This window comes from Neolamprologus multifasciatus, chromosome 9 (genome assembly GCF_963576455.1).
Source record: "Neolamprologus multifasciatus chromosome 9, fNeoMul1.2, whole genome shotgun sequence".
Classification (NCBI taxonomy): domain Eukaryota; kingdom Metazoa; phylum Chordata; class Actinopteri; order Cichliformes; family Cichlidae; genus Neolamprologus; species Neolamprologus multifasciatus.
In genome coordinates, this window is record NC_140447.1 from 251890 (window position 1) to 278659 (window position 26770).

The following is a 26770-nucleotide window of genomic DNA, read 5'->3' on the forward strand; positions in this document are numbered from 1 at the left end:
AAACATATAATTGTGAACATTTGTCTGCGCTGTCTCGGTCATCTTCATTTGTAGAATAATCAGTTGTACACTGTCAAAACTGTTCAGAAATTGCAAAACCTTTCAGAGTTTGTGCATAGTCACTGCACCTACACCAGACAGGCAACAGCAGCCATACAAACTGCTGTTAAAATTACAAAAAAAATAAATAAAAAATTTCCACTGGCTTTTAGCTTGTGTATAGACTGTAAGGACAGAACTGATCTATGCTAGATGCAGAGACATCAAACTGACCTCCTCATTAGACTGGAGAGACTGGGACATGACATGAAGTTTTGAGTCAAAAGTCTTCCAGTAAATGCAATCCTACATTTATACATCAACATTCCCATCGCCAGGTATATCAGGTAGTATATATTTAACTGAGTGTTGCATTATATTGGGTCCAAAAATGGGAAATAACATGACAAACATGAGTTTTAAGGTGACTAGGAGTGAAACACAAACTACTATTCTTCTGTATATGGAGCAAAAACATTTGCATTCATATTTGTTCTAATTGTGCTGTATATACCATTTCATTTTTCCATTAAATTGCTTTTTTTCCTTTTAGATATAAACAATTAAGTGGTTCCAACTTGTAAAACCAAAAAAACTAACAATCAAATCAAAACATTTTGCATCAGCAGACTTAACTGGCCTTAGTTGTTGTTTTCACAAACAACTTTCTTAATGTCATGTTTATATTTGATTTCCTCTTTTCCACATTTACTTTGTTGATTTAAATGTTTGCTGGATTTGTTGACATGCTGCCTGTGATGATGTCAGATTCATGACAGAATTGTCTTCAAACCTCCAACCCCTGAAACGCCCTCCACCCCCGAGCTAACCACCATTACCCCACAAGTTCTACTATTGGAACAAGTCAGTGTTAATTATGACATGATAGTATACAGACAGGAAATGTTTCCAAAAAAAGTTAAACAATTAATTTTCCTGTCGAGAGATACTTTCAACAAGTATCATGAGAATAGCAAAACATAGGAAATACATTATGCAGCTTTCTCTTGGTTTCTCCACAAACGTTTTAAAAAAATTACATTTGAAGATGATTTGTGGAAGCGCTGAGCCAGAAGGCCAATAATTGAAAGCAAAAATGTAGTAATTATAGTTTAATCAGCGTAGATAATGAATCCAGAGAATGTGCTGTACTTGTTGTTGTTGCCTCCGTGAGCTTTTCCTCCATCTAGTTTAATGTAGACCTCATCTCCTGGCTCTAGATGCAGAACAGCACTGTTACTGGCATAGTCGTAGTTCTGGTCTGCATCCTGGGCTATGGCACTGGCACGTACCTACAGAGATACGTGAAATGCAGATACACACACAAACAGACAGAGTTGTGTTTCATCATGAGCACAATAAAATGACTTACATTATATTTCATAGACACTTACTACTATTTGTCTACCCCTTATTTTAATCAAGTCTTATTTCAAAATGTAATGTGTAAATGTAATGATTTGCATTAAGAGGAATTTTAGTTTGTCCCCAAAATGGATGCAGGTCTCCTGTAATGTGATTGTGTAAAAAGATGTATGTCAACAACATGAGTAATAAGAGAAAGAAAAAATAGAGAAGCATACATATTAAGTGAGCATAAAAGCTCAAAAGAATTAGAGAGGAGCTACTGGCTTTAAAACAATAGAACAGTCAACCCCATGTGTTGTGGTACCTTAATTTGAGGATAGGCCCTAGCTATTCCAAGAAATCATGTCATTATAATATAGTATAATATAGTACATATAGTATGGCATACAGCTGGGCTCATCTATTCAATTCAGTTCAATTCAATTTTATTTATATAGTGCCAAATCACAACAACAGTCGCCTCAGTACAGGGCAAGTAGAGAACTTGTCCCACTGGAGCTCAGAAAATAACCTGACGCTGAGCATCCATAAAAGAAAAGAACTCATAATGGACTTCAGGAGACACTCCCACTCCCCTCTTATTATATATGGAAAACAGGTGGAATCTGTCTACACCTTCAGATTTCTGGGCACCGACATCCCTGCCGATCTTACCTGGACCCACAACACCTCATTAGATATCCACTTTGCTCTAACAGTTAGCAGTTAGACCAGTAAATACAATTATAATCAAAAGTTTAAGACCACTTGAAAAATGGCCAAAAAAAAGATCATATTTTGCATGGTTGGATCTTAACAAGCTTCCAAGTAGAGCTTCGACATGGAAAAAGAAGAAATGGGAGTGAGACAAAACATTTTTTGAGCATGCAATTTATTGAAAACAACACTTAAACTGAAACAGGCTCTGCTCATCAAAAAGATCAGTAGAACCTCTCCTATGAAATTTTTTCCCGAATTTTGTGGTATAATCACGACCACTAACCCTAACTGAAAAAAGTGCAGGCCTTACAGTTAGTAACTGTAAGGCCTGCACTTTTTAGATCTTGTTTTCAACTGATGGTTTTAAAATCAAAACAGAAATCCAAATCTGACTGATGGCATGTTATAGCTTATACACAATGGAGAAAACAGGGAACAGTAGTTAACTTTCCCGGGAGTGGCAGCCTACCAAAATTACTCCAAGAACATATCGACAACTAATCCAGATCACAAAAGAACCCAGAACAACATCTGAACATCTGAAAGGTATGGTCTACATTAAGGTCAGGACAGGTTCCAAGGGGAAAACCACTGCTGACCGAGAACACAAGTTTTTGGATGGCATTTTGGATAAAATGAGGAATCATCAGGGATGATCTTTTATGAATTTCTGAAATCTGGTGTCTGCGTTTTCTGGGAGATTTTGCAGTAGTTTGAGATTAAACTGCGCACATGTAGAGCAGAGTCAGAAGAGGAATCTGGGCAGAATCTCATGTTAACTATCAAGGATGATTCGTAATAATTTTTTTTATTTTTGATATGAGTGTTATTATACTTCATTAACTTTGTTCAGTTTGAGTGGAATTGTCCTTTTTTTCTCAACGAAAAGTACAGAAGCTTGAGATGAAACTCAGCACACAGGAATGTGAGAATTTCATGTCAACTATCAAGGATGATTTTTTTAATGAATTTTCAATCTAGTCATATTTAACCTCCTGGACCTGGCGTCCACATATGTGGACATCACATTTTGGGTTATTTAGACCAAATTACTCAATTTTGCTCTACAAGGGCCTGATATCCACTTACGAGGACATTATACTGCCACTGTTCTATTGAAATTTTAAACAAATATCCTCATATGTGGCTCTTATTTTTCTTAGAAAAAAAATTAGGTAAAAAAAAATGAAGTAATTCTAATTCCCAAATATCAAAGAGAAACTAAAAATGCATGCCGTGGAAGAGTTTGGGTCTTAGGAGGTTAATTCACTTTGTTCAGTACAATTAGAATTGAAATAAATTGAAATAATCGTTTATAATATTTTCCAGGAATATTCAACGGATATCAAGTGAAATTCACCACAAACGTAGTGCAGATTACATTGAGGATTTGAATTTATTTCTAACGGAAGCTGATCATGAACAAAAAAAGTCCATTACCCGGAAAATTCAGAAGAAGAAAAAAAAAAAAGCACATCTTGCTACTGAAATGTAATTTCTCTTAATTTCCTCAAAATAACACGAGCCATGTCTCACCCTCTCCCTCCTCCCCCTATACACACACTTTCCCCTATCTCTCTCTCTCTTTCACCCACATACACACCCTGATTTTTGTCTTTAAATACACAACAACAATATATCTAATTTTCTGTCTGTTAAAGAAGTAATCAGCAACAAAAGAGAAGCATTAGCTTTTAAATGACTGGTGCCCTGAGGCCAAAATGCTGCAAGCCTGACTGCTCATCATTGCAAGTCAAGTTCACGGTCTGGCTGCTGCAATGGGGTCTAATTCACTCAGCTTTAACATCATTTTGGGTTCTTGATTACCTTTGCATGAGATTGCTGTCTGTGCACATGCTTCCAAAGAGTTCAAGTTGTGTTAGCAGTATTATGCAGTTCCTATTGTCCTACACACAGTTTGCATTCCACAACACAACCTTTGTCCTTCCATGCAATAAAACTACAATATCCAATTAAAAACTGTCTTGCTATTTTCCTCTAACTGACATTAGCTGATTGTAGCCCAACCAGGCAGAAAGAAAAAAACAAAAACAGTCAGTTTGATTCCCCCCCCCCCCCCCCCCCGTTCCTCTCCACCATGTGTGCTTGTAACTAAAGAGCCTTTGAAACGCAGGTAATGATATAATTGTACCTTTAATGTAATTACTGGGTTTAGTCCCTGTATAACTGAAAAATGTTGTAACACATTACTTTGGAAGGCCTTAAACCCAACACTGACTGTGGATTAATGAACTCCAGTGGACATTTAAAGACAATACATAGAATTCTTTGTGTGAAATAAATTAAATGGTAAATGGCCTGTATTTGTATAGCGCTTTACTCAGTCCCTAAGGATCCCAAAGCGCTTTACACTACATTCAGTCATCCACCCATTCACACACTAAATATTAAATATTAAAATGCAGTCACAATAACAGTGGAAGGAGAATAATTACTCCAAAACAGTATACTGAAAAGTGAAAAGGAAAATATAAATTTACAAAAACAGAGGTGATTGTTATGGAAAATTTATTTTACCTAATGTATATTTTGTACAAATTGTCTTTTGTATGAAGACTCTAAGCTTTGCTCAAAGCCATGACACACTTCGTTACCAAGCTGGTGCCGACATGACAGTGAGCACTTCACTCACTGTCGAATAGCGAATAGACAAAGACTGTATCGACACGACAGTTATAAAGGAGCTGTTGCAATTTTGCCTTTTTGTCAATGCTGGTAGGAACACTTCATGCTGTATTGATCCCATTGCAAAGGTTTTAACTTTCTTTCAGTAAATCTCAGAAAATCAGTTGGGTTTCAATGCTCAAATTATTTTTCTACAACAGCGATGTGGCTGTGAAGGCAGATGTCGTTAAATATCTCATCATCACACCACATATAATTAATTGGCACATGACTACTGCATTGTTTTTATACCCAGGAAAGGAGAGAGAAGTGGATGAGAGAGCAGCGAAGATTAAAATTGCAGCAGATTGATACCAAAAGAGCAGGAAAGGTGAAGAAAAGATAAACATTCAAAAGACAGAGATGGCCACATTTAAAAGGTCCCATTATGACACCATAGAAGCAGAAGCTCTGGTAAAGTTGGCAAACAATGCTGAAGAATTTAAATCGCACTGATTGTATTATTGCAGTAGAATTCTGCAAGAGACAGCCTAATACTTACAGTGTTTGATATTTTATTTTAATTTTGCTCAAAAGTATCGTGAATAACTTTAGAAGAGGTGCTGTTAATGCTTTCAGGGCTATGCTCAGCCCCAAGTGTTTCAAGTCAAACCTTAAAAGAAGAGAGGTCTTGTATCTTAAACCCAAACTGTTAGGTCCACCAGGTGAAGGCTCCTCCTCCAATTCCATTCTTTTCTAAATAGGGTTGGCAGAAATGAAATAAGTCATGAAATTGAGCTTGCGCTATAATAACTTATCATCAATATAGGTGTTTAAGTTTACCATCACTAAGTTTTATAAATTTGTGAAACTTCTAGTTGAAATATATCCGTAGATTTACTGGGTGGGCCTGGACCCCATAGGCCCCTGCATAACACTGATGCTACCCACAAGTCCCCAGTCTAGGAGCTAAATGCTCTGTTAAGATAACAGAGTCCAGTTAGATCTTTAGGCTTTGACATGTTTTTATTATTCAAGATTTGTATGTAAGGAGAAGGATGTTGAATTCAGTTCTGAACTCAACAGGGAGACAATGATCGGGACTCAGGAGTTATGGGGAAATATGGGCTCCTGTTCTAGTCCTAGTTGTTACTCTTGCTGCAGGATTCTGGATCAACTTTTCAACTGAAGACTTTTCAGGGAGCATTTTAAGCAGTCTGATATTAATGAATTACAATAATCCAGCCTAGACCTAATACATGCATGGTGTCAGCCTCACGGTTCTGAGTTCTTCTTATGCTTTGTGTTGTTTTTGTTATTTGTTTTATTTTGTTAGTCTTTTGTCTAGTGTGAGCTGGGTTTACTTTTTTTTCTTGTCCAATCTTCTGAGAGGAAGAGAAGGAGTGAAAAATCTGATTTCAGCCATAAGCTGAAATCAGCCATAAACTGAACCCCCAGCTCAGAAATTGTAAACTGCCAGTGTTTCTTCAGACTTCAGTCTTCAGCCTAATAAATGATACCCAGCGAGAGTCAATAGGGGAACAAGCTGTTTGTTTGGCATTGGCAAAGAAGAACAGGCAAGTTTTTCATGGGTACAACCCACCCATGCTCAACTCTTTTGCTCAACCCAGAAATGCCTTTTACTTACAGAAAACAAAGGCTTTCCTAGATTTGTTGCCAAGAAGCATTGTTACAATAAAGAAATATTTCATCAAACACCAATTTCCTTACCTTTTGTAATAAATTTAGTTCATTATTATTATTAGTAGAAGTAGCATACATTTTATTTGTTGGAGCTTTAAAAACACTCAGCATCACCTTATAACACAAAGCAACACGAACAATATTAAAAGTAGAGATGGATCCGATATTACGTATCGGTATCGGTCCGATACTGACGTAAATTACTGGATCGGATATTGGAGATAAATAAAAAATGTAATCCGATCCATTAAATATCAAAAAAGCACCTCACAAAACTTGTGACACGGCGTAACTCATCATCTCTGAATGTTTGTAAAGCATTCCCACGTTAAGCTTAACAACCGATATATGGAGCCAGTGGCTCTTCTTGCTGCTACTTCAATTGTGAAACTGATTAATGATCAGCTGATCGGCTTTTCTGTCGCGAGTCCGTCTCTCTTGTTTGTTTTTAGCTCACTTCGTGCCAGAAAGAGGAAACCAGCGGCTGAACAACAGCAGCAGTTTAAGCTTGATAAGCTGTTGTTAGAATTTATTTAATATTACTTTCTACACCAGGATCTTTTTCTACGTAGCTGACGGCTGGTAACTGTGCAGGGGCGGATCTAGCAAAGTTTAGCCAGGGGGGCCGATAGGGCATGAACAGGGAAAAGGGGGCACAAAGACATACTTTTCTTTCTTATTCTCATTTAAAATGTCTAGCTTTTAATAAATAATTATCTGAATCTTACACCCAAAGTTTTAATCTGATGTAAAATGTATAGAAGTCCATTACTGTATATAGTAACTATTAAGTCTAATATACCCTAGTAAGCTGTAGTACTTTTTCCTTTGGGAAGATACCATCTGTGCAGTCTGCAGTTCTGTTGAAGAAAGATGTTGAATCTATTTAATTATTCTTGAAAAATAATTTATTTCTGTGCATTTTTTTTCACACTGCATCAAATTAAAGTTGATTACGTCGATTAAGCATCATGAGGTGGAGGGTGGGGGGTGGTTCCCTATTTTTTTTTTGCTGGGAGTTTGCAACCCTATTAGTTAGGTTGCTTAATATTTCTGCTAATTACTCTTTAAAATACCAGAATAGGAAAGATGGAGTAGGTTTAAGTTTATTAGATTGATCAGTATTGCTATGAAATATTTTGGGTGCAGTGTCTTTTTTACATACAGGTATAACAGAATAGCTTTAGTGTTGTTGTTTATTTAAACTTGAGTATGAACTTATATAAAATGCAGCAAGATATTAAAAAAACACCACAAATTTATGATATCGGTATTGGTATCGGACATAAAAAAAGTGGTATCGTGCCATCTCTAATTAAAAGATGGGAAAAATAAAAATATAAAACATACAGAACATATAAAACAAGATGATTATTTAGGGCTGCTCGATTATGGCAAAAATGATAATCACGATTATTTTCACTGAAATTGAGATCTCGATTATTTGACGATATTTATTTAACCCTTTAAGACCTACCATAGAACCAAGTCCGCCAGAGCTTATATTATTTTTTTACATGCTGTAGTGCCATTTTTGGGAGCATTTCAAGTTGCTATACATCAATACAACTGTTACAGCCCATATTTTAATAATATGTATGCATTAAGTCTTAAGTCTAGTAACTACATAAATTGCAAAAAAGTGCAATAAACTACAAAAAAAATGAAAATCTTTTTTTTTTTTTTTTTTTACATATATTTCTACTTGGAGAAATTTTAGAGGCTTATCCCTCTAAACTTTACATACAAAAAAGTTGCAAAAAATAGTTTACACCAACAGGAAATTTATTTTGAGTGTCTTCATAGTTTTATTTTGGAGATACAACAATTTTTATATACTGCAGGGAAAACAAAAAGCAATCCTATGATGCAAATTTGCAAAGAAAACAGCATGTGCATCAAAATAAACTATTTCCAGCAGTGCAATTCGAGTTCTAAGCATCCCAGCAACTATTCAGAAAAGTATAGAGTCAAACATGACTTATAAAAACACCAGTATAGGCCTACAAGTAAAAAACTACATTTTCTGCGAAAATGACGTCACTTCCTGATTCGGACAGGAAATGGCGGGCATGCGATAGTTCGAGTTGACCTCTTTTTCAATGTGGGAAGTGTTATGAACAGCTGATCGGATCGGCAAAGCCCGTTTCTGGAATATTATGTTTTTGTTCCTACAAGCGCTTTTTATGCAGTTTTTGCAAAGCTATATGTGGAAGGAAACCGTGACCCAGGACAAGCTGATGGCATAAGATGTAAGTACAACTCCTCTGGTTTCATATGCAAAACAAATTATTGCGCTAGCTTATGCGGTTCCTCTACAGGGATTTAAAGGGTTAACAATAACAATGTATTGAATAATGACTTTAAAAAATAATATAAAATAGTGTGCAAATACTGATAACTGCAAATGTTTGCAATATAAAAAATAAATGAAAAATGTAAACATCTATGTTTAGTGAACTTTGCAGTGTTGCTCTGTGGTTCAGCTACAACACCATAGCAAAGTTTACACACTATGTCTACTTGATCCACGTCTGACTCCGCGAACCCATAATGTTTCCACACCACTGAAGTTTTTTTACCTCTCTTTTCAACCAACGGCAGTCACTCTCCTCTCCAAATAACTTCTGCTGAGCTTTCTGAGCTGCCCTCGGGTCCTCTTAATTGTTGTGAGGCGTGTTCGAAATGCAGAGAGGTGCGCTCGATTTGCCACACGGAGCAGCGCGAGAGTAAAGCACGAGGGAGGGGCTAATAATCGGCTCAGTCATTTTTAATGATCGTTGAAAGCCCAGATCGTAAACGTGATTAAAATTCGATTAATTGAGCAGCCCTATGATTATTGATGATATACTAACTGATATTAATTGTGTCAAAGAGTGCTGTGTCCTTGATTCCAATGTTAGTCAGACATTTTAACAGAAGACTGTGAAAGAAAAACACACATAGGGCAAAGCACAAAATTAAACCAAAAAAACCCAATGCAAACTATAAACTCTCTAGGTAACTAGTGGGCACAAAGACCAGAAAGCAGAGTAACACTAGGTAACTGAACAGTATGAAGGACAAGGAGAGACTGGGACAACATATACACAGGAGGGTGATTAGGGAAAGGGGAAACACATGGAAAACATAACAGGAGCAAATCAAGAATAACAATACAAGGGAAGTTAGTCCCAACACAATTAATTAATGCCAATACTGCAACTAGGACATGCAAACCTGACAGCGTGATAGACACGGAGACAAAACAGAGAGACCAGACAGACAAGGTGAAAGAATTACAAACACAAAGCACTGGGTCCAAAACACAGGATCCTAACAAATTAATTAGTAACCGTATTTTTCGGACTTAAAATCCTTTAATTTTCTCAAAAATCGACCGTGCCCCTTAAAATCCGTATTATGTATAAATTCTGGTTGTGCTTACCGACCTCAAACCGATTTTATGTGGTAAACAGCGCTCAAAAATCTGTCAAAAAATGTTTTAGTACTACTTTAGTAAGCTATGAAGCCACAGCACTTGATGGATTGTTGGAGCATTACAGCTACCGTAGTCAGGAGTCTTGTGGAGTAATCTGGGTCCAAACTCCGCTTCAGGTCCCAAAGTCAAACGAACACTGCAGCATCACAGAGAGTTAAAAACTGTCTAAATTCTTTCATCTTTAATAAAATGAACAGTGTTGCTGCTTTACCAGATGTAACAATTAAGTTTAACATCCAGGCATCCATGAAATCAGAATTGATTACATTTAATTATGCCTGTGCGCATCCATTATCTACCTAATGTACAGGATGTTATTTAAATGACCACAACTTTTTAAAAGAAACATTTTTTTTCCATTTAAGTATGGAAAAAAGGAAAAAACTAATTGTCAGTTGTATATATAGAACACCAGGATCTAAGATTGAGATATTTAAAGATAAAATGGAGGACTTATTTACAAATATAAATCAGAAAAGAATGTTTATTTGTGGGGACTTTAATATTGACTTATTGAATCCAAATCATAATAAGAGTACAGAAGAATTTATTGATTCCATGTACAGCATCGGTTTATTTCCACTGATAACAAGACCGACCAGAATAACATCTCATTGTGCAACTCTATTAGATAATATATTTACAAATATAATAGAAGGAAATATAAAAAGTGGGCTGTTAATCAATGATATAAGTGACCATTTACCAGTCTTTGCATCTTATAATTGCCATTATAAAGTGAACAATGATGGACATAAGATTATTTACAAAAGAATAAGAACAGAGAAGACATTAAATTGTCTTAGAAATGAACTTTTAAAGCAAGATTGGAATATTGTATTTGAACAAACAGAAGTTAATAAAGCTTACGAAGGATTTTTAAGAACATTTAACACATTACTTGATAAAAACTGCCCAGTAATTGAAAGCAATAGGAAACACAACTATGCAGGAAGACCATGGATGACTAAAGGACTACAAAATGCCAGCAAAAAAAAGAATACCCTATATCGAGAATTCATAAAAAAGAGAACAATAGAAACTGAAAGGAAGTATAAAACTTACAAAAATAAATTAACTAATATAATGAGATCCTGTAAAAGAGAGTATTATATTAAAAGGTTAGAACACAATAAAGATAACACAAGAGATATATGGAATGTATTAAACAGTATAATCAAAAATAAATCAAGGAATAATGATTACCCTGGGTACTTTATAGAAGGGACAAGAAGTATTATTAACATGGAAGAGATAGTAAATGGCTTTAATGAATTCTTTGTAAACATAGGGCCAAAACTGGCAGAAGAAATAAAGGTTGATGGAATAGAAAGGGACACTGGTGAAAATATTGAAAGGAATAGTAGCTCAATGTTTTTAAGAGCAGTGGAAGAGAAAGAGATTTATGACATAGTTAGAGGACTTAAGAACAAAACCAGTGCAGACTGGAATGATATTGATATGGTAACAGTAAAGACAGTTATTGATGGTATTGTAAAACCATTAAAATATATATTCAACTTGTCGTTTCAAAAAGGGGTTTTTCCACAAAAAATGAAAGTTGCTAAAGTTATTCCCATTTACAAAACCGGTGAAAGGCATCATTTTACAAACTATAGACCAGTGTCAATACTCTCCCAGTTCTCTAAGATACTGGAAAAACTTTTCATAAAAAGATTTGACAGTTTTGTGGAAAAATATGAATTAATGACAGAGAGTCAGTATGGGTTCAGAAGCAACAGATCAACAGCTTTGGCATTAATAGATTTAATGGAAAAGATAACGGAATGTATGGATAATAAGAGGTATGCGCTCGGCGTTTTCTTAGACCTAAAGAAGGCATTTGATACTGTTAATCATGAAATTCTATTAAAAAAACTGGAAAAGTACGGGTTTAGGGGAGTGGTTTTGGAATGGTTAAAAAGCTATGTTGGGAATAGGCAACAATATGTACAAATAAATGAATATAAATCTAATTTGATGGATATAGCTTGTGGAGTACCTCAAGGTTCAGTACTGGGTCCAAAAATGTTTATTATGTACTTAAATGATATCTGCAGAGTGTCGGAGATTTTAAAGTTTGTAATATTTGCAGATGACACCAATATACTGTGTTCTGGTGTGGAATTGCCACAGGTTTTGGAGATGATCACACAGGAATTAACTATAGAAGTGGTTTGATATAAATAAATTATCATTGAATCTAGATAAAACCAAATTTATGTTCTTTGGAAACCAAAAGAGAAACATCAAAGTAGAAATATGTGTTGACAATGTATATTTAGAAAGAGTAAATGAAATAAAATTTCTTGGGGTGATCATTGACCACAAGCTCTGTTGGAAGCCACATATTACTTATGTTCGGGGGAAACTGGCACGGGGCATTGCCGTCCTGGGGAAAGCAAAGCATATGCTGGATCAGAAAGCACTGCACATTTTATACTGTGCTTTACTACTGCCATATATGAGCTACTGTGTAGAGGTCTGGGGAAATACATACAAAAGTAACACACAAACAATAACTGTAATACAGAAAAGGGCCATTAGATTAATAAATAATGTGGGGTACAGGGACCATACAAATGCACTCTTTGTCAAAATGCAAGCTATTAAATTCCAAGACTTGGTGAAGCTTAAAACAGCACAAATAATGTATAAAGTAAGAAATAAATTGCTTCCAAAAGAAATCTGTAAATTGTTCATAGAAAGAGAAGGTGGGTATAACTTAAGAGGGAAATGGAATTTAAAAATACAAAGTGCTAGAACAACTTTAAGAACGATGTCTATCTCAATTGCAGGAGTTAAATTATGGAAAAGTCTAACAGAAGAAATAAAAGACAGTAAAAACATAAAACAGTTTAAAGTAAAATATAAAAACCTGATTTTAAATAAGTATAACAATGAAGAAAACGGGGTTAACCCAGGACGGTAATGTTGCTGGTAATGGTGTTGTGGTTCTTTTTTGGGGGTTTTTTTTTTTTGTTTGTTTTGCTTTGTTTTGTTTTGTTTTGTTTTGGTTGTTTGTTTTTCCATAATTTGTGCATCTGCAAATATAAACCTTCTGTTTTTTTTTTCATATGAAAGAAACTATACCCTGGTGGGGATTGCTAGTTTCTTGTTTTTGATTTATGTATGTTTTGTTTTGTTTTGCTTTACTTTTGTTTCATATGTTGTTTGTTTTAATTTAAGAAAATTTATGAATGAGAGGTAAAACGTGAGGGGGTAGGGACAAATAAGTAAATACTTCTACCTACTCCTTTTCAAACAAATAATGAAATAATATATTGTAATGATTGTGAAGGCTCATGTTTGAAATGTTTGAAATAAAAATGAACTGAACTGAACTGAACTGAATTAGGGCTGGGTATCGTCACTGATTTCTAGAATCGATTCAATTCCGATTCACAAGGTCCCGAATCGATTCAATCCACGATTCGATTTAATTCGATTCGATTCGATTCAATTCGATTTAAATCTGGGAAATTTTGACAGTCAGAAATATTATAATTCAGATCAGTACATTTACATATTTTTGTATCTATAAAAAGGAAGCTGACCCTTTCCAGACTTTATCAAAGGTGTGAGCATCACAGCAGAGGCCTTTGTGTCAAAGTAAATCGATTATAAAAACCCACCCCTACATTTAATAGAGTTAGAAGTTAGCAGGAAGTTAGCGTGCTAGTTTCCACCTAAACATCATATTAGGGGTGGGTTTTTATAATCGATTTATCGATTAAAATCGATTCTGGCTTGGATAACGTAAAATCGATTCATTAAAATCCTGAATCGATTTTTTAATATAAAATTATTTTGCCCGAAATGCCAGAATCTCAGGTGAAAGATCACAAAATTTCAACAACCACCAAACAGCTAAGACAGTAAATGAGAGCAGGTACACGGATTCTGCACAAAGACGTAAACACACAGCGCGGACCCGCCGACGGATCAGAATCAGTGAGATGTCGCCTTTCTCAGCTGACGGTCGGGGCTGAAAGCCGACAGCTCGCTGATTCTGATCCGCGCTTTGTGTTTACGCCCTTTTTGCGCTGATCATAAAGCTGTTAGTTTGATGTCTCTCCAAACAATACTGACCGAACCAGCAGCAAAAGAAGATCCAAACTACGCTTCACATAAACATCGTCATGAATTCACTCTGACTTTTGCTGTTTTGCTTCCACCACGATAAAATCACACTTCATGCACAGCTCTCTCTCTCTCTCTCTCTCTCTCTCTCTCTCTGTCTGTCTCTCCCTGTCTGTCTGTTTTCTGCATTATTCGCTTGCTTGTTACGCACAAGTCTACCGTTGTTTACAAAAAGTCGCTGTCAGCCGACTTTTTTTTTTCGTTTTACATACTTCCGAAAAGAAAACCTAATTTCTGCCGTTCAATATTGAACAAATTTCAACTTTTTAAAATTATGCAAAATGCAAAACGCTGTGTCTCTAATAAAACCGCTGTAACTTCAGAGGTAACGTTCATGTGTTGATTAATGGTTTTCTTTCGTTTTTGATCTACTGCAGAATATTTTTATAAAATCTGATGCCAGGAAAATCACCTTCATGTTTTTCTGTGTTTTATCTTCAGCTACTTTGACACAAAGGTATTTGCTGTGATGCTCACACCTTTGATAAAGTCTGGAAAGGGTCAGCTTCCTTTTTATAGATACAAAAATATGTAAATGTACTGATCTGAATTATAATATTTCTGACTGTCAAAATTTCCCAGATTTAAATCGAATTAAATCAAATTGAATCGAATTAAATCGAATCGTGGATTGAATCGATTTGGGACCTTGTGAATCGGAATTGAATCGATTCTAGAAATCAGTGACGATACCCAGCCCTACATCATATAGCATGTTCTGACTGAGAAATTTCTGAAAAAATTAAAACGCACAGCTCTGCTATCACTTCCAACATAAATGAAGACAGAAAACTAAACAGCAGTGACTTTTGTAGGGTTACTGAAGTTGGGTTAGCTGGTATATAATAATGTGCTACGTGACTGCTAGCAACATAGCTATGTTAGCATAATATAAACACAGTGAAGCTGGAGGATGAACGCTAACTTTTTTCCACTCGATAAAAGTTAATGTGAGGGTTCCTGATGGTTAGAGACAAATGCAATCGCGTGGCAGGATGCTTTAAAGGGAACAAACTTCAGTCAGGAGAACAACTGAGATAATTCATCCACAATACGAGGTTAGTCATTAATGGGAACATGGGAATAGAGCAGCTCTCTTCAACATTACTGAATCAATGGTACAGAAGTGGAGGAAGCAAAAAGAATGAGTTGAGCAAAGTTTGACTTATCTGACTGTTTTGTTTCGCTTAACACACCTTATAATCTGGTGCGCCTTATGTATGAAAACAGATCGATTTATCGACAATGTACCTTATAATCCGGTTATTATAATCCTTATAATCCGATAAACAATACGGTGACTGTTTATCTGTGTAGGTTCTCAGTCATCCAGGTCATTGTAATCTAAGGAGCTTTGAAAGATTTAAGATTTAAGTTTCTCGAAGACTACCTCTTGTCCGAGAAGCTTTTTCACACCTTGGCTTATCTAATGAGGCACATGATCAACAACCCTCTTAAGGGACAACTCCCACTGGGGCTTAAATATCTGGGAATCCCCGATTTGGTCTTAGAACTGAATCTTCTGAAATGAGAGGTGAAACGTTTTCAAGAAACTTAAATAAGTCAAGTCGCTTTTCTTTCCAAGCTCCTTGGATTAGTTAACTGTTTGAAAACTGTTCTTTTAAGAGTTTCTGAAATAAAAAAGAAAGGTTAGAAATTGTGGTATATGTGTATGTGACTTTGTCACAAAATGTACTTGAAAATGAGGATAGGAAGCCGCAGTCTATGTGGATCTGGATCCTGGATCTAGGAGATCCAGGCCATCCGCAGACCACCAAGAGTAAGACCTGAGAAAGTCTTCTCAGTAAGTAATTGATTAGTAATTATAGCACTTTCTGAAAGACATACTGTTATGAAATGTGTGCCTCTCACCCTCTCCGTCCCTCACTCTCTCGCCCTCTCTGTCCCTTGCTCTCTCACCCTCTCTGTCCCTCGCTCTCTCACCCTCTTTGTCCCTCGCTCTCTTGCCTCTGTCCCTTGCTCTCTCACCCTCTCGTCCCTCACTCTCTCACCCTCTCTGTCCCTCGCTCTCTCACCCTCTTTGTCCCTCGCTCTCTTGCCTCTGTCCCTTGCTCTCTCACCCTCTCGTCCCTCACTCTCTCACCCTCTCTGTCCCTCACTCTCTTGCTCTCTTCATCCCTAGCTCTCTAGTCCTCTCTGTTTCTTCCCTCTGTTCCCTGTATTTATTCAGTCTGCCCTTTAGTGTGTTTTTCCTGTTTTAGTCTGGCAGTCTCCTGTCCGGTGTGTTGTCCTGTGGACAAGCAGTTAAGTCAGTGGGTAATAGATGGCATAATAGAACATTTGCCTCAAAATAAATTTTGTCCATTCATAACTCCATCGTCACTGACTACTCTTGTTCAAATAGGTATCCACAAAGACAGTACAAGAAGACTTACTGATAGAGAAGCAAAAAACAGAGGAGTAACTCTAGTTAAACTCCTTTTCTCTATGTCTGTGTGGTTCTTGGTTATCTGGGTCATGTTAGTCCTGAGATCTTGAAAAGAAGGCAGCTGGTTTTCTTTAGGTTTTTTGAACACTTTCTACCTCTCTCACCTCTCCATGAGGCTTCTTTGGTTATAGAAGAACTGGTGGAGAGCGCCAGGTAGTAAACCACTTGTCTGGACTGTCCCATTCGATGTATTCCTGAGGGTTGTTAACCATTTACTTGGTAACCTACAACTTGACCATGTCCTCACATGAGGCATGTGTGAAAAAAAGATGTGTCATTCCCATCACCTGAGCCAACAGGTTAATATTCTGTGAGACATTACCCCCACCCCACCATTTTGTGAGCTATTGAGGTCACCTGAGGCTACTAGTAAGTGAGAGTTGAAATTCCTGGGAAGGGATCTCGGGATTCAATTGTTGGTGACTGACAGCTGGTGCTGTAAACCATGACCTCACTTCAACAATGGTCATACACAGTGGACAGAGCCTCATTTGCTCCTCTCTGGTTTGATCCCTCCAGTCTGCATGCCAAATATCCTTGGGTAAGATACTAACCCAAGTTCCTCTCCAATGAATCCATCAGAATGTGTGTGAATGTTACACAGAAAGCACTTACATAGAAAGAGCATAGAAAAAAAGAAGTGCTTGTGTCAATGGGCAACTAAGGCAAGTTGTATAAAAGCGCTTTGAGTCCTCAGTGTAGAAAAGCGCAATATAAGATCCTGTCTTCTTAGTCCAAAATGTGAGCAATGGCACAAAACAGAGAAGGATATGACAGAACAGACGTTCATGGTGTGTGGTGGATGTTGTTATATTGTATGGCTATAGAGTGAAAAGTAAAGTACATAAGGGCGTAGAATAAAGGGTAACGCTTTATATAACATAACATTATATATTATTGTCACACTATTAAGCATTAGTAAGATATTAGCAAGTACTCAATCAATTATATATATAATTTCTTCTCCCTAGTATGTCATTTATAAAAACAGACAAGTAAGCACTTGCTAATACCTGAATAATACTTAATAGTGTGCCATTATTATAAAGTGCTGCCAAATAAAGTGATATTTAAATGTGTGACTAGACACTTAAACACTCTTACTGCTTTACAAATATGCTGGGTTACCTGTGCAGTGTACATTGTAATACTACAAAAAGAAGTAAATAAATGTATATAAGTCTGTATGCACTGCATATACTTTAATTGTTCCAAAATAATATTCCACAACTTTACGGCCCTAATTTTAATATACACAGTTAGTCTAGTCCATGCTGATTCTATTTTGCTATTTCCATCCAGAATAGAGCAGGTCACATTTAAATATTTCTCAAGGCTCCACATGCACAATTAGAAGTTCCTTTTGCTGAAAACATGGAGCTTAGCTTTTCAGCTGAATTCACTGGACTCTTACTTTGAATTGCAATCACATTAGAGATAAATTCTACAGTAATGATCAAAAGTGAACATTTTGTCCAAGTATGCCAACAATATTGCTTTAATCATTCCTTAAAGCTTTTTCAGTTGTGGTGGAGGTTCAGCATAACAAATAGTCACAAATGTTTTGTGAATAGTTAATATTAAAACAGTTGTTTTCTGCAAATTGTTTGCATCCTCTTTATATGTTGTCGTCACTAATTGCCAGTTTGTTTTTTCTTCTTAGTTCTTACTTTTAGATATATTTTTGGACAAACAAACGTGTCCCACTGGAGTGTGCAGTATGTAACATATGCATGGAGCCACCAGAGAGTGATTAAAAGCTGTGTCCATTTGAATACCCAGAAGAACGTGCCTCTCATTGCAAAATAAAATTCTGATTGCATCTGAGAGAAAATGAGGTAAGTGGATAAATTCCTGATTAAGAAGTATCTGTTGTTGAATACAAAATAATACAAAATAATGTACAATTTGTAAATTATGGTTCCAATCAACTTAAAATACTAGAATTAAATTATGCTTTAGGCAACTTTGTGAGTGACAACTCATTACAATATGAATGCAGAGTCCACCAGCTAGTCAAAGCCTGCAGTTATACTACAAGATGCAAAATGTTCTTCACTAACTTTGAATAGATTTTTAATTAATAGCACAGAGATTAATGAATGCACCTTAATAACACAGCTATCTACTGTTAGCATTAACTTACTGACTTCACATCTCTCATTTGAATAAATATGTCACAGTTTCAAAAGACTGGGATGGTGAAGCTCAAAAGGCCACGCTAGTGGAGTCGTTGTAGAGTTTACATCGAATTTTTATTGTTTTGCATAACTTTGAAAACTGAGGGAGTGTGGCTAAAGGAGGAATCCATTAAAATGTTAATCTCTATGAGATGGCTGTGGTTAGAGCAGATTTAGATGGTATTAAGATAGCATGAAAGCGCATCACAAAACCTTTCAGTGAAACATATTTTTTATGTACTTGAAAACAGCAAAAAATTGCAACTTCAACGCAGCATGGCCTAGTGCAGTTCCAGCAAGAAGTATTTTTATTTATTTATTTATTTTGTATTCGTTAGTCTAGAAAACTACTAGAAGATGAGATTATTTCCACATACATATGAACTCAATGCTGACATCTTGTCTTCTATGAGTCAGCGTGGTTTCCTTTAATCATTATTGTTATTGTTATGAATATAAAATGAGTGGATTTAGTTCCTTTGATATTACCATAACCATACAGGTTTACTGTATTTGTTGGCTGTTCAGCATTACAATAGGTAAAGTATGGTTGTGTTATTTGAGAAGAATAAAAGGTTTTGTATATATATTGCATAACGTCAGCGTTACAAGTAGTGTGGGCAGCAAGATGCTACCGTGGTTATTGCTTATCACCTTATGGCAAAACGGTCCTGTATTCTAAGCTGGTGGACAGCTGGCTAGTTTATTCTGCTTGCCACAGGGCCCCAAATTGCTCCCACTGGATTCACTGCTGTCGCATAATAATTAATCCCTTAAATACATAGAGTACAGAACTGTTTGAAGGTGTGTGTCTGAATATTACTTGTAGAAAAAAAATCCCTTTGAGTGTTCATATAAAGTAAAAAGTTTAGAACATTTAAAATATCTATCTAAACTCAGAAGGCGGTACAGTGGTTAGCACTGAGAAGGTTGTGGGATCGAAATGTTCTTTCTGGGTACTGCACCTTTCTCACACAGTCCAAACACATGGATAGATCTGTAATATAGAATAATTCTATTCAATTTTATTTGTGTACCAAATCACACAATAGTCGCCTCGAGGTGCTTTATATTGTAAGGTAAAGATCCTACAATAATACATACAGAGAAGAACCCAACAATCATATGACTCCCTTTGAGCAAGCACTTTGGTGACAGTGGGAAGAAAAACTCCCTTTTAACAGGAAGAAACCTCCAGCAAAACCAGGCTCAGGGAGGGGCGGCCATCTGCCACAACCAGTTGGGGGTGACGGGAGACAGGACAGACATGCTGTGGAAGAGAGCCAGAGATTAATAATAACTTATGATTAAATGCAGAGAGGTGTTCAAAAACATAGTCAGTGATAAAGTTCAGTGAAGAGGAAACACTCAGTACCTCATGAGAAGCCCCCAGTAGGATAGACTTATTGCAGTGTAACTAAGGGGGGATTCAGGCCCTAACTATATGCTTTAGCAAAAAGGAAAGTTTTAAGCCTAATCTTTAAAATAAAGAAGGTGTCTGAGAGCTGGAAGCTGGATGCCTCCTATCCTACTTTTAAATACCTTATGAACCCCAATTAAACCAGCAGTCTGAAAGCGGGTTCTTTTGGGGTGATACGTATGAGGTCTTTAAGATAAGATGAGCCTGATTATTATTGTATGGAATACCTAATGTACTATAAAACAGCATGGAATTAAAGAAAAGAAAAGTACATAAATATTTATAATCGGTTTACGACTATCACTGTAACATCTTGTTTATTTGTGGTTACTGTTAGGTGTCAATTTACTTTTTTAAAGCTTGTTTTATTATTCGGTCATATAAAAGTCATATTGAGAGAAAAGGCAACAACAGATAATTTAAAAATAATAATTTAATCTTACAGAGTCAACAATGAAATGCACTCACAGTTTAATTCTGCTTCTCATACTGTTGCTCCCAGACTGTGGACTATTTCTACGGTGGACTCGGTGGAGACCTTCAAAAAGCAGCTAAAGAAATTTTATTTCAAAAAGCGTTTAATTAGACCAGAGTTTTTATGATGTATTTATGACTGTATTGTATTGTGTATTGTGTTTTGTTACCTTTCTTGTGAAGCACTTTGTGACATATGTCTGTGAAAAGTGCTATATAAATAAACTGTGCTTATTTACTTTTCTTCTAAATTAACTGACTTAGTGGGATGCCACATACGCAGTGAACTTAAATTGTCTCAAAACATAAATGTAAAAAACAAACTTGAAACTCAGACAAGGATTAGTGCACAGAATGCCACAGAACTTAGGATATGATAAATCTTAACTCTATCTTTTTTTAATAAGTTGGCTTAAAATATGGAGTGGTTTCATCAATATTTAGCAAATGATATCTAAGAATTTTTTTTCATAGCCTGATAGAGCCAGCATATGGAGGAAGAGGCAAAGACGGACGCATCTTTCTTTGCAGAATCTGAGAAAATCAAGAACCGGAGAGAGCTTCACCTTTACTTGACAGTCACACTATGCAGTCCACAATTAACACACATAGTTATATGTAAGATGTAAGGCCACTTTACATTTTGAAGATAAATCATGTTTGAGTTTTTGAACAGTCTCCTCAGAATTTACTTTTCAATATAAAATATGTCTCAAAGAGTTGTAGTACCTTCCAGAGACAAAATTACTTGATAAGGCTGATTTAATTTTTTTCACAAGTATATTTGTTTTTGACAATATTTTAGGAATAATCGTAACAATCACTTCAGCAGGTCTTGCTTATTTTCCTCCATGACACTCTGAATATATGGTCAAAAATCCCAATACCAGTAACCATAATTGAAATATGTATTTCAGCATCTGATTTGTCATGGTGTGCAGTTCTACTGCATTAATCCCAAAGATGTTTGCTGTATTCCTTGTGCTTTGCAGCAGTATTACAGTAGTCGGCTGACAGGCAGAAGAGATGTGCTTGGTGGAGCGGTGCTGCAACACTGGTTTGCCCCACAGATTAGATCTATCGCTGACAGCCTGATCACTACAGAGACGCACAGAGAGCAGGACACCGTGATGGAACAAACACATACCAGATGAAACAGAGGCAGTAAATGGCTTCTGTAGTTCACTCGGTCTGTAATTATTATTATTGTTATCGTCATTATTATTTTTTTACTTTTATTATTATTGTTGTTGTATCATAAAATACCTTTATGTGATATTTCATTTTCCTTTCTTATTTCCTTTATTCAGGCCGTGGATTTGGAATCCATATTACTTGAGATGTTGGAAAGTGAGTGCAAAATCTATTATTATGTATATTCTTTAGTGATTTATTTTGCTAACATGTAGAGGTTTTACAGCTTAAACAAACTACGGTTACATATCTTACTACCTAAACAGATAAAATTAATCAAATGCACAAATACCATGGCAGTCTATTGTTTGGAATAGAACTCACTGGCCAGTTTGAATATTAGACTTGTCTAAATATCATTATAAAGTACACTGGTAAAGTTGTGTGGGTTTGTTTGTACTCTTAAATATACGTGGCTACTGGATGATAAAAAACACTCTTGTTCTCATTTAATCAGTCAAAAAGCATTTCAAAGATGTACAAAGATCCTGTCGAATTCTTTATTGTTTCTCTAACCATTGCGCTTAGCATAAATATTACTTAGTGTCATCTTCTCCTCTGTCCTATTAGGTGGCCAACACTGTATTTTGCCTCTTGTAGAAATGCATTGCTCAGTCTAAGCATCACTGCCTTGCGGTTTCACCAAAAACCACAGACTCCACTTCGTTTAGTCCCACTGTTTCTCTGTTAGATTGACTGACAGCATGCCTGTTCACCTGTTATTTGCATACTGCAGGTCTATCAATAGGAACGGCTTTTACATTAGTTCAGTTGCTGTCAAGAACTTTAAAATGTTTTTATATTAGGATATATCTGGCTGCTAACTTGTAGATAGTCCAGAGATGTATCAAATGTACCTAACAAAATGTGACGTGTTAAATTAAAGTCAGATACTGTGGACACGCACACCTAACAATGGAAACCTCGTGGAACTGCAGAGTTTGCTTTAAATCTTTGCTTCTACGTGCCGTTTGTTTTACCTGATTGTTTTTGCACAGATCAGCCCACATGCTTGTGCCGTCCCCTCCGCGCATCAGGACGTGGTAAGCGAAGAAATAAATCCCAGGGATGGAACACGTGAACTTTCCGGTGGTCGGGTCATAGTGGTTTCCCAGGTTGGTCACCACGTCGTCAAACTTGAGTACTTCGTAACCCTCGTGCTGTTTTTTCAGCCCTGCGTAAAACGCAATCTTGGGTACGGTGCTGTAGGTGGCCGCGCTAATAGCACTGGCAGCACCGCTCGGTCCCGGAGGTCCCGGTAAACCGGATCTGCCGGGTTCACCTCTTTCACCAGGTGGGCCGGCTGGACCGGGTGGTCCCTGTTCACCTGGCAATCCCTTTGGCCCTACCTTACCCGGACGGCCCGGTTCTCCTTTCGGACCTTGGATAAAAGTGGGTAAAGACTGCATTAAGCTGTTGTCGCGCACGGTATCGGCTGTGGCAGTGCTGGTTGGAGATTTGGTGCCGTATGGGTCACACACCATCCTACAAGTACCGAGCATCTCGTAGTGTGCAGCTGTCCCCGCTGAGCTGACTAGAACAGGGATGAGAATGACCAAAACCAGTACCATAACGACCCCCAGGACCCCCGCCGCCACCAGCCGCTTCCTGCCGACCAGCCGCGTGAGCGCAGGACGATCCTGTTGTCTGCTTTTAGGTGAAATTTTGCTGGCTAGGTAGCAGACCCTTTTAAAGAAAAAAAATGTAGCACAGCTACACTTTTTTGCTAATGTTAATTAACTTTTAAAGTACAGCCCCCCTCCCCTCTGTATCCTCACCTCTCCCCTCTCCACACTTTTCCTGCTGATGCACTGATTATTCAAGTCTCTCAGAAAGTTGGTCCGTTTAGAAGTCTGCGATTTCCCAAACCGTTTGATTTAGCATCTCCAACACGCTGTCCAAGAGAGATACGCGGTCTGCTCCTTTTTGATCCACAGACCTCAAACTGAAGGTGAATCAGGATCAGTTAAAGCGTCTGCAGGGTGCTCCAAGAGTCCACGCAGAAGCGCCGGGGAGGGGGGAGATGTTCTGTTATCCAATAGGAATAGGGAAGGTTGTTTAAAGAAAAGAAATGTCCGATTTTTTTTTCTTTCTAGATCAAATGTAATCCAGAGATTTGTCATTTGCCTTCTGTTTAGTCTGCTCTGAAAATTTCATGAATTTTATCTAGTCATTAATCGTCCTCCATAACCCAGAGAATGAAACAGCAGCTGTACAAGCGTGAGAAGAAATAGTCTATATTTGCCATCTTAATAAACATTTAATTTAAGCTGCTGAACACAAAATTCATATAAATTTCTTCATATGGATAACAGAATGTAATAGATCAAAGTTTGGGGAGATCTTAATGTCAGAAACATTTCTTCATGATTTAAAATCAAAATAAGTTATTTTGTAGACTTATTTAATCTACCTTATAGCAGATATATATCATGTGAATATTTTTTACATTTTCATATTTTTATACTTTTACGTTTTTGATATTTAGTAGTCAACTATAATGCAATCATTTAAACATTTAAGCAATTTAAACAAATTAACTTCTTAAGTAAAACTGATAATTGCATTGATACATTTATTATAACAATGTATGAATCATGAAGGGACTTTATAGACATACATTTCAGTAGAATTTTTTTTATACACTCATGTTGTCACGTACAGAATCAAGTGTATCAAGCCACGTCTGTTTACCTGCTTGTTAACACAAATACCTAATCAGCCTATTACATGGCAGCAACTCAGTGCATTTAGAGACAACCTGCTGAAGTGCAAACTGAGCATCAAAATGAGGAAGAAAGGGGATTTAAGTGACTTTGAACATGGCATGGTTGTTGGTGCCAGAGGGCTGAGTATTTCACAAATTGTTGATCTACTGGGATTTTCCCGCACAGTCATCTGTAGGGTTTACAGAAAATGGTCTGAAAAAGAGAAAATATCCAGCAGGCTGCAGTCTGAGCGAAAATGCCTTGTTGGTGCAAGAGGTCAGAGGAGAATGGACAGACTGCATCAAGCTGATAGGAAGGCAAAAGTTACTGAAATAACGACTTGTTACAACCAAGGTATGTAGAAAAGCATCTGTGAATGCATAACACATCAAACCTTTAAGCAGATGAGTCATAAAAGTCCACACTAGGTGCCACTTCAGTCATCTAAGAACAGTGAACTTCAATTTGGACAGGCTCAACAAACCACATTAATTAAGCTGGTCCCATATTTAGACGCTAGGGTCAAAATTTGGAGTAAATAAGCACTAGCCTTGGTGAGCATTCCAATCAAAGTCTAAAATGCAAAACATGGTTTGCAGTATATAGCCAACATAGTGGTACAGCACAAGGAGATCCTGGGTTCAAATCATGCTCTCTCCAATTACCTCTGGGTAGATGGCGATTCTAACTGCGTCAGACTGACAACCTGTCCAGAGTCCACTCCAGATAATGAACACCTTCATTAGAGAAACGGCGCTTTGTGTTCACCTGTGTTATCGTTGTCCAGTGTTGGGGAGTAACGGAATACATGTACCGCCGTTACGTATTTAAAATACAAAATATGAGTAACTGTATTCCGTTACAGTTACCGTTTAAAAAGGTGGTATTTAGAATACAGTTACTTTGTTGAAATAAATGGATTACACGGCGGTACTTCCCTGTTTCATATTGTGGCGGGTCAGGACTGTTTGGGTTTTGTTTGACAGCTACGTTCTGTTGTTCCAGGCGGCAGCGTTGCGGTTGCCATGGTTACAGGGTGACGCTCTCGCTCTGCGTGTTTCCTGGGTGAGAGAGCGCTTTTGTTGTTGTTGTTGTTGTGCTAAGCTAATAGGCAGAATGCAGAATGTAGCTTCATGGGCAGTGTAGTCCGTGCTGCAGGGAGAATGGACTGCCATACTCGTATCTGTGAGCACGAGGTGGGAGAAAAAGGAGAGTCGAAAAGTACGAGTTGTCATCGAGCAAAAACGGGAGCTGGAAGCATGTAAATATAATAATAACCACTGCAGCCAAGAAGAGTGCCTGACGAGCCCAGTTGTAAGTAAGCTATTAAAACTTGACTGTACGCTCTGTTCGTGTTTTCCTCCGAAACAATAAGTTCCGTTGGAGCAGCCTTTCAACCCCTCTCTCTGTCTCTCGCAAGCAGAGTTGACCCAGAACAAAAAAGTAAAGCTATTTTTCGGCTAGGAGCCCGACAAGGAACCTATATTAGTCAGAGGTCCCTTTACTACGGTTCGGAGCCGCGGAAATTCAGTAATAGTAATAAATAACACAGCAATAGTACATTCACGTAGTTGTAAAATGCATGATAATATGTTAAGTAATCCAAAGTATTCAGAATACGTTACTCTCATTAAGTAACGTAACGGAATACGTTACAGAATACATTTTAGGGCATGTATTCTGTATTCTGTAATGGAATACATTTTAAAAGTAACCTTCCCAACACTGTCGTTGTCTAATATTTACATTTATTTGATGATTTAAAACATTTAAGGTGTGACAAACATACAAAAAATAAGAAATCAGGATGGGGGCAAATACTTTTTCACACCACTGTATGTTATCTGCTGCAGTGCAATGTTAGATTAAATAAATATGTGCAATGGCATTTAAAAATTAATAGTGAAATTGGACTGATTGTAAAATGATTAAACAATCTAATGATGTTTTCCATGATTTGCACCATTTGTGCCTGTTGCTTTGAGTGTCTGTAGGCCAGCTTGTGAATCCTACAGAACTGCCTTGCCAGTCTGCCCTGCCTCCTGTAAATTCTGCTTCCACATAATTTTAGCCATTTCTCACACCTCTCAATTCTTTCTCACTTCTGGACTGCCTTCCCCAATGATTCTGTTGCTCAATTCCTCCTTCTGAACAGTCTTGCCCACTGAGCTTTTCAACTTCCCCTTGATTACAGAACTGTGCAGCCAAGAGATCTATAGATATTTGCAGCAGCAACTCAGAAGTGCCTCTTCACACATGTTTCTACTATTCACACCCAAATGTATA

At 37.0% G+C, this 26770-nt stretch overlaps 1 protein-coding gene across 1 annotated transcript; it reads right to left on the reverse strand.

The window, feature by feature from the left end:
• Positions 1 to 612: 612 nt before the first annotated feature.
• On the reverse strand, positions 613 to 24236 carry c1ql3a (complement component 1, q subcomponent-like 3a). The gene is made up of 2 exons (XM_085173126.1): positions 22757 to 24236; positions 613 to 1331 (listed from the first exon to the last, which is right to left on the reverse strand). Exons 1-2 carry the CDS (start codon positions 23345 to 23347, stop codon positions 1152 to 1154), a joined length of 771 nt encoding a protein of 256 aa, XP_085029252.1. The 5' UTR covers positions 23348 to 24236; the 3' UTR covers positions 613 to 1151.
• Between the last annotated feature and the right edge of the window lie 2534 nt (positions 24237 to 26770).